This window comes from Ixodes scapularis, unplaced genomic scaffold (assembly GCF_016920785.2).
Source record: "Ixodes scapularis isolate PalLabHiFi unplaced genomic scaffold, ASM1692078v2 PGA_scaffold8__174_contigs__length_109621045, whole genome shotgun sequence".
In the NCBI taxonomy this organism is placed as follows: domain Eukaryota; kingdom Metazoa; phylum Arthropoda; class Arachnida; order Ixodida; family Ixodidae; genus Ixodes; species Ixodes scapularis.
The window spans coordinates 108,560,664-108,569,042 of record NW_024609883.1 but is presented as its reverse complement, the minus strand read 5'-3'; the positions used below and the strand labels follow the sequence as shown (position 1 = coordinate 108,569,042).

The window sequence follows — 8,379 nt, the reverse complement described above, 5'->3', positions numbered from 1 at the left end:
GAGTCACTGAGTACGCAGGGCACGGAGTGGTGCGACGAGGCCAGAAACACGTGCGCGCCCGCTCGTATAAACAAAACTTAAAAGAAAAAAAAAGCATTTAAAAGTCAATTGTTTAGCGCTCTAGCTCGCGTAATGTTTCAACATCATTACAAAAAAAAAATAAGAAAAAAATTTTTCATTTTGCGTTTACGGTGCCGGACATGTAGCGCCCTCTTTGGACTTGAACGCGAAGTATTTCGATACCACAACTTTAAATGATTTGAAATTACTTTAAATCAGATAAAATAATAGTGTGTTGAACTGCTCGCCCGGGATACGTGTTTATTGGCGCCATTAAATTGCAAAATTTGGCTGTGGGTTTATGGGTGGGTTGAATATTTTACGCGAAGAATAAAGTAAGACAAAGCAGTGAGTGCGCAGGCGAGCTGGTGGATGTTGATCATGATGTAGAAAACCCGAGACTGTGGTAAAAGCAGGGAACTCGGTCGAAGAAGGACAGGAAAAAAGAACGTTGAGACGTTCTTTTCCCCTGTCCTTCTTCTTCGACCGAGTCTCCCTGCTTTTACCACAGTCTCGGATTTTCTACATCATGATCAATAAACTAAGCCTTTTCTTTAGACATTTCTGTTCGGATAGGATAAGTATTTTTTAAACGCGAAAAATCTATAATACGCCATCTCTAATGCCGCCATAAAACTGTCAACGCTCTCCATGGTTTGAGTTGAACACACTCCTACTTGAGGCTCTCTACTTTAAATGATGGCCACTTCCGCCATCTGGTCGGGGTGGTATGCTTCAGTTACCAAATGACCTGCTCCCTGAGGTCAAGAGACCACCCTAGCATTAAGGAGAATGCGGGGAATGTACGTCTACATGCTGCATGGGCTTGCATCTGCAGCAGTAACTGCTCTAAGCAAAAGCCTAAACCAATCGGCCTTGTGATGCCGCCATAACTGTAGTCCATAGGAGACGGGCGCCTGTGCACGAGACAGCCCGTGCCGCCTCGTGATCTGCTCGCGCAGGCTGTCGGCGGGGTTGTCCCGCGTACAGCAAAACTACAGATCCCACGATGCATGGCGGCAGCGGTGGCGTAATCAACTTGGCTGCGAGATCAGTCTATTGAACACTTACACCAACAAGTCCCCGAGCATTAAAAAAAAAAAAAAGTGCATAATGTGGGACATATAGTCACAGCAAGAAGCAGGGCCCATGAAACAGACCAGTTGTTGCTTACGGCAAATGTTGTGAAATCAGCAGTTCAACAAGACACTTGTTGAATCGCTGAAACAGTAAATCTGGATGCAATGAAGTGTGCAGGTCATGCACTTCATGGCGAGTGAAGAAACAATCCCACTATCCGAAATAACACAAACGCAAATCGTTTTAGTCGTAAGAGTCATAGGTTTATTATCAAGTGCAGTATGCATAATCGTCTCTAAAACCACAGATGGTGAATCTTGCTTGCATGATCAGCGTTACCAATCAATGTCAAAGAAAAAACTAACTGAAGCGTTCTAGCACATTCTTGTAAGCAGCCCTTGGGAAAATCAGCGCTTTCTAGCTTTCTTTGTAGTTTCTCGAAACTTGTCCTTGTGCTTGTGCCTCTTGCTTCGGGTGACCACAGGTCCTAAATGAAGGAGTAACACGTTTAGAAGAAGCATGCTTGCTGTACTAAAGCACAGTGAATAAATCACTATATAGAAAATCAGACAATACGAGCTGAAACACTCGATCCGGCCATTTCCTGTGTCTGAGGTCCCCACAAGGTTCATTATCTTACTATGTCAAATAGTCTGAAATACGACACCTCAACTTAGCATTTCATGTAAGTATTGTAGATATCGCAATAAAATATGCAGGAGTGTATGTACATATGTCTGAATGAATGGCAAATATGTTGCTGTTTTCAGCTACATGGCTTGCTCCCTGGTAGACTTCAAAGCAATGACTGCCAGCACACCACAACACACAATCCAGCACAATAGACTTGTCTTGATTTGTCTGCTTCAGTAGATGTTGACTGCTTCTATAAATACAGAAGTTGCTGGGACTTTTATGGGTCTGAATGCTCAAACCAGGCTACACAGTACGGTGTGTAGCTGTTTCTAGTATAGACAAAATACTCCAAGAAAAAGGATCAGATGCAACAAATGCTCCAAATGTCTGTAGGATACTGAATTCCCATGCAGCCCAGTCATTAGACTGGGAGAGACCAATTTCATGTCCAACTAAAAAGCATTCTCTCACATTACATGCAAAATCGTTCTGAACGGTACCACAACCTGATCCTGCTGTGAATATTTCATTGGTCAGATAAGCTGTAATCTGAAATTCATTGCCCGTTTTTCTGCTTACAAAGGTGGCACAGACAAAAGCAGTGCTTTCGTTGAGTGACAGTAGGCACTACAGTAACTGGAAAGTGTGAATACACAATACTGTTCATAGCAGAGGTACAAAAAGCTCCCTGAAAATCGATTGAAAAATATTCTCCACAAAAATGCCAGGTCAGTGAGACTACTTCATAAACTAAGCAGATTATGATTACAAAAAAACACAGCACTTTCCCACACAGGAGAGAATGAACTCCGTAGAAACATCCACATTCATAATGGCTGCACAGTCCTTTTATAAATAGTTTCTGGCACTCACCTAAAATCAGAGTTAAATACAGAAAATAATCAGGGGCTGGTTGCTTTGTGCTAGATTCTTTTTAGAATATCTTAAGAGAACTGAGACAAAAAATAAAATAAAAGGTAACTCAGAAAATAAAACATATTTGCTCTTTGTTTTAAGTATCATACTGCTTTTCTTCATGTCCACACCTGCACCGTAAAAACTCATAGTTTTGGTTTTAATGTGTTCCTATGTTTATCTTTGAAGTGAAACATAGACAGCATCCCTCTCCTCCACCTTTCTTGTGTGTCCTTCTGAAAAGGTCTCAGGATTAGGTTTACGAGTGCCATGTTTACATCTACTGTGTTTTATGTGTGCTATGTGCGCATGCCTTATGTTTGGTCTGTTTTCCGTTCCATTCTCGATCATACTGTGAACCTCACTGTTTTGTTCAAATATGACCCACAAGCTCAGATGAAGCATCTAGATTTCGTGCAATACAGGGTTCCCCTTGGCTTTCTTCTCTGAAAACGTGGAGTGTTTGTCAGCCTTTAACGGTTTGAGTGAGAAGCACAAATTTGCGTGAAAGGTGCGAGTGTGTGCAAGTGTGTGTGAGAGTGTGAGGTACACATCGCAACACTGTTAGCACGAACACGACATCGGCACACTTTCGCATTTTGCTCCTAAATAGTATTAGCGAGCACGAAATTTTATTGCTTACATTATAGAACTAAATGAGCTCTTTCCATAGCAATAACTACTTGGATGACATACTTTGGTTTCAAAGAGAAAAACTGGAAAAACCGGCGATTGCTTGTTTGCGCTAACAGTGTCGCGCTCTGTACATGACTTTGAGGCAGGGACAGGATATTGAGTGAGGGACGCAAGTTTGCAAGTTCAACTGAGAGACCTAAAGGGCCACTTATCCACTTTCTGGGATAGTCTATTTACGGTCATAACTCAGTCTATGGGCTTTAAGCATCCTGAAAAAGAACAAAAAACATTACATTAATGCGGGGCTGACTTCTCTAATAAAATTGGTGTCAAAGATTGATTACCCCAGCACTATTGCTGATACCGGATGGTGCTATCAGACAAGGAGAAGGGCTTCTCTGCTTCTCCTCCTTTAATGGCGCCATCTGGTGTCAGTGGTAGTTTCGAGGTAATCAATCTTTGATACCAATTTCAATAAAAAAAAGTCGGCTACGCATGAATGTAATGTTTGGCTTTTTAGTATGCTTAGAGATCATAGATAGAGTTATGACCATGAATGTACTATTGCAGAAAGTGGTTTAGTACCCCTTTAAGGACCCCCACTTGAACCCACAATGACTACGACCTCCTTTCGCACATTGAGCCCCGCGACTGTTCGACACATGCATGTGCGACGTTTAGCAAAAATAAAACAATTTTGACTGACCTGAGCCAAAAGGTGTAAAGCGCTGGTGAGCTGAGTGGTGCACTGAGTTGCCGTGTGACTCTTGCCGACTGGTGAAGATCTTGGGGGTGAAGCCCTCTGGAAGCTCCACCTTTTTTGTGAGCACTGCCGAACCGGCCAAGCAACATGGCACTGGCAACCAACAAACACACGGAACATGGCTGCAGTGGGCACGACATTCCAACACAGGGAACTTAAAAATTACCTACCCAAACACAGCTGTCCCGTAATAATGACTGCTAGTTTCATAAGAAGTGATCTCGTATCCGTCCATCTTAACTTACCTCCAAAACAACTTTTAGGTCAAAACTGAAATGAATTTAGGTCAATAGAAACACAGTCAGAGTATTTGTTATAACAGGTGCAAATCCCCGAAATTTTTTTGCTATGCATGGACCTGATTCCCACGCACAATGTCAAATTTGTCAATTTCGTGTATGACGTTTAGTATAACTTTAGTTATATTATGCAGCTCAATATAAGTAGGTCTCACTTATGAGAACCATCTCTAAGGGAAAAAATAAATTTGAATTTTTGAAGTTCCCATGACAATTCCGCTTGGCTTTCAAATGATTATTTTAACAAAGGAAAAAATGAACAATTTTTGTTCTCCAACAAACTGCAGACTGCCTGCTTGCTCATCCTTGGATTGAACAAGATGTCTGACATTTCTTGAAGTAAAATGGACCCCCACCGCTAACTCACCCAAGATGTTTTGGCCATCTTCATTGGACAACATTGCCACACTCAGGGTTTTCGTATACTAAAAAACAGCAAGAAAAAACAAACAAGAATGCATTGAAACTTCCAGCACAATATTGTAGATTGAGAATAAAAAAAGTTAATGTCTGCCTACGATCAGCTGGCTAGCCACGGTTCTGTGAAAGTGAAAACCAGCATTTCAGTTTGCTGATTTCGCCAAAACCATGACAGAGATTGCAAACACCAATTCCCCTGATTATCATCTTATTTGCTTTGCCAAAATAAATAGAACATGTGGTTCCACCAATCTTTCTTGGTTTTGACAGAAGTGGACTGCTTGTAAGAAAGTAGACACCTAAATTTTTAACTCTCCAGACAGCAAATTGTGCACACTTCATTTTAATAAAAAAAAAAACAGACGTCAACCATCTTGCTGCATGTTAGCGAAAAATGAAGACACACTCAGCGATGCTATGCCTATTAAAAGTTTAATGACGCAACAACAGCTAAGAAAATACTTTGTCACTTAGTGATGAGGCCAATTTATGTGGCTTAATAAACTGATGTTGCAATAAGATTACTCAGTGCATAGTTCAAATGACTAAAATACCTCAAAATGATTATGGTATAGTTTGTCCTCATTCGTTTGCTCTAACTGTTCTAGCCACTACTTCGGCTAGTTTGTCTCAATGGAACCACGGACAAGTTTTGAGGTGAACACTAGTTAAGACAGATAAGGAAACTGCATCTTACTTCTGTTTCTGCAGTCCTCGAAAACGTGTAGCTGTTGTTGCCTATCCGCACAACCTTTTCATCGCTGTTCCGCAGGGATATTTCGAGGCCGTTCAAGTCTGCAATGTTCACCTGAGAAACGGACAAGCGGGTTCTTAAACGCTGTTTCAGTCAAATGGCTCCACACCTGTTGGTGTCAACAGCACTGAATCATCAAGCAATAATGTAACAGTTCTAGAGGTGAAAAAATGCACCTGCATGGTCTTTTGTCTCGTATCATTTGTGTTTTCGCACTGCCAGCATTGCACCCATTGCACGATTGGTAAATTTAGCGAACACAGTGCTCCCCACGTGTCCCAAATATTTCTAAAATTTACTTATTTGGTGCTTTTCGATGATGCTCAGCAAGTTTCTATTTGAAAACTTAAGTTTATTTTCCCTAATTAGAAAGTGAATGAACAAATATTCAATATTGATTTATCGTGACGATTATCTCCCTAGATTATGACACCCAGTCGTATAACTTGCCCGCAAAAACTGCAATAGTGTAGCTTCTCACGGTTCTTTTAAAACAAATCTGTAAAGCATAAAAAAAACAGAAACATTCTGTATGATGCTTCAGAGGCCTTAAAAGGGCCATGAAATGAATTTTGGACTGGAATAAATTAATTTAGATTGCGGTTTTAGCACCAGTGTATCATCTAGTGGGCCAAAAGAAAGAGGGTAGAAAGTCAAAAGCCTGCTTTTTGGTACGAAAATCTGAAAACACAGCGGACTAATTCGTACCTTCCTTCGAAAGCTTTCCACCTTTTCACTGCGATACATCCGCGATACCCAAAGCACGTCAGACGAGTGCAGCGTTACTATATCCTGCTCTGGTCACCCCTAAGCTGACAGTGCGGTGGGAGCTACGCACTTGCCGGACCAATCAGCCGTCTCCCTTTCATCTCCCAACCCCATTCTCAGCACGTGGGTATGCGCGAGGGAGCGTAATCACAGGGCAAAAGATAGAAGTGTGGCTGGCCCAACGAGCACATAGCTTCCAACGCCAGAAGCTGTGGGGGGGGGGGGGGGGGGGGGGGGGGGGGGGAAGCAACTTTTGTCCACATTTCGAGCAATGGGCTGATCTTCTAGGGGGAATTGGCGACGTCTGGGTACACAAACGAGAGTCCGAGGAAGGGGGGAGTTCTACTTTCCCTCCTCTTCTGGTAATGCTGCGCGATTTGCGAGCTGAGGAGGAAAGCTAAGAAGGAAGTAGTTGAAAAATCATTTCATGGCCCCTTTAAGGACAGATAAATAAAATAAAGAATACATATTCGAGTCAAGTTATACAAATGCTACCCCATTTCTGTTGACGGAGATCGTATACCTCAAAACTGAACTGAAAGTTGCTTTGTCATCTCTGGCCGCAAAAAGCCGCAGAGTACCTCGTTGGGCGTCTGGAAGAGCCAGATCCGCTTCTCTTCTGCGCCAACATTTTCCAGGGAGAGCGGGTTTTCCTTGACAGAACTGAAGCCGCTCGGAACTTTGTAGCTTAGAGAAGGAAAGAAGCGCAAGTGACGGCAAATTAGCAACCAAGTTCGCCAAAGTTTACCGAATTACATTCATCGAGCAGTGTCTCGGCAAGCGAACATTTCGTCGGACGACAGAGCAAGCTCAATTATACTTCATGGATGTTCCACTCCAGACCCACTCTTTGAAAAAACAAACTTGGCATGCTTAGCAACCACAACAGTCACTGACAGGGTGAGAACAGCAGGGTAGTCTTTCAGTTGTCTCGTCTCCAGCGTAAGCTTCCCACCTTCGATAGCGCTATGACGTCTTACGAGTTTCAAGCATAGAAGAGCAGCCAATGCAGAACGGAAGACTGGCGCGAGCATCCCAAAGAGACGTACTGCCATTCCATCCTGTCTGCCGAAATGGAAGCCGCCTTTCGCTAAAGCAACACTCAATTAAACTGCAATGCGTTATAACTGTTAATAAAATCGCGAAAAGCAGCAAGAACAACTGAAAGAGCTGCGTGTGTTGTCCTCTGTCTTTGTAACTCACTCAACACTCGTATGATCCGCGACCAGAGGCCATGCGAGAGTAAGCACGACCACGAGTAGCATTCGATTCAGTGTATATCGGCATCAAAATTGATAAGGTCACTGGCAGATAAGGTAATGGGCAGCTCATTCCACCGCGTACGCGCCACAGCCCAGAGCTTCGAAGTTTGTCTAAAAACTTCGGAGCTGGCGGGCTTTGAACACTTCTTAGAACGAGCATCGTTGAGGCTCTGTGGCGTGGCTTTATTGGACCAAATCTGCACGTTCGGGGCCACAAACTTCGAGCGCAGCGAAACGCTGCCCGGATACCAAAATAAAAGCACGTGCGAGGTGAGTAGCAAACAACCCAGCTTGCGGTTACGGCAATACGTATGACTGTATGTATTTGTACCTTTTCGTGGACGTCGCAGCACTTGGCATAGTTTGGTCCGCGAAATCAGATGCCAACAGCGAAATCAGACGACAACCACGGGGAACCTAACCCGCAAATATTGGAACCAGATGTGTGGATTGGATTGGCTTGTGAAGACAGCCTTTCAGAGCGACGAGAGCGACAAATATCGCCTACTAAAAAGGTAGAAGTTAAACAAATAATTTAGTTTAAAATATTACAAAAAATACCACATAGATACAAACTCGCTTAAAAGGAAAACGTTTTTCAGTCAGCGAGAGGAGCAGGCGGAATTTTCGCAAAGATAAAACGCATAGGTCCCGCAGGGCTACGTAGTGCAACGCGCCGCCCAATTAAAAGGTTGAAGCCGTATGCTGTGCATCCATCAAAGTATGTATGCATGCATCCATCCATTCATTCTCTTTCATTATCGCATCGTATCATCGTGTGTGACC

General features: G+C 43.0%; 1 protein-coding gene across 1 annotated transcript; it reads right to left on the bottom strand.

The window, feature by feature from the left end:
• Positions 1-1,381: 1,381 nt before the first annotated feature.
• On the bottom strand, positions 1,382-8,327 carry LOC8025530. Its single transcript, XM_029977952.4, has 6 exons — positions 7,925-8,327; positions 6,913-7,018; positions 5,507-5,617; positions 4,757-4,814; positions 4,034-4,183; positions 1,382-1,627 (listed from the first exon to the last, which is right to left on the bottom strand). The coding sequence occupies exons 1-6, from the start codon at positions 7,951-7,953 to the stop codon at positions 1,548-1,550; spliced, it is 534 nt and encodes a 177-aa protein (XP_029833812.2). The 5' UTR covers positions 7,954-8,327; the 3' UTR covers positions 1,382-1,547.
• Positions 8,328-8,379: the final 52 nt, after the last annotated feature.

What these genes read in the sequence shown, in the direction of transcription:
- LOC8025530 (XM_029977952.4), bottom strand. Translation starts at nt 7,953, where the DNA reads ATGCCAAGTGCTGCGACGTCCACGAAAAG. An exon ending in GCTGCGACGTCCACGAAAAG is followed by an intron (nt 7,019 to 7,924) that starts GTACAAATACAT and finishes TCCTTCTCTAAG; the next exon opens with CTACAAAGTTCCGAGCGGCT. An exon ending in CGAGGACTGCAGAAACAGAA is followed by an intron (nt 4,815 to 5,506) that starts GTAAGATGCAGT and finishes GCTGTTTTTTAG; the next exon opens with TATACGAAAACCCTGAGTGT.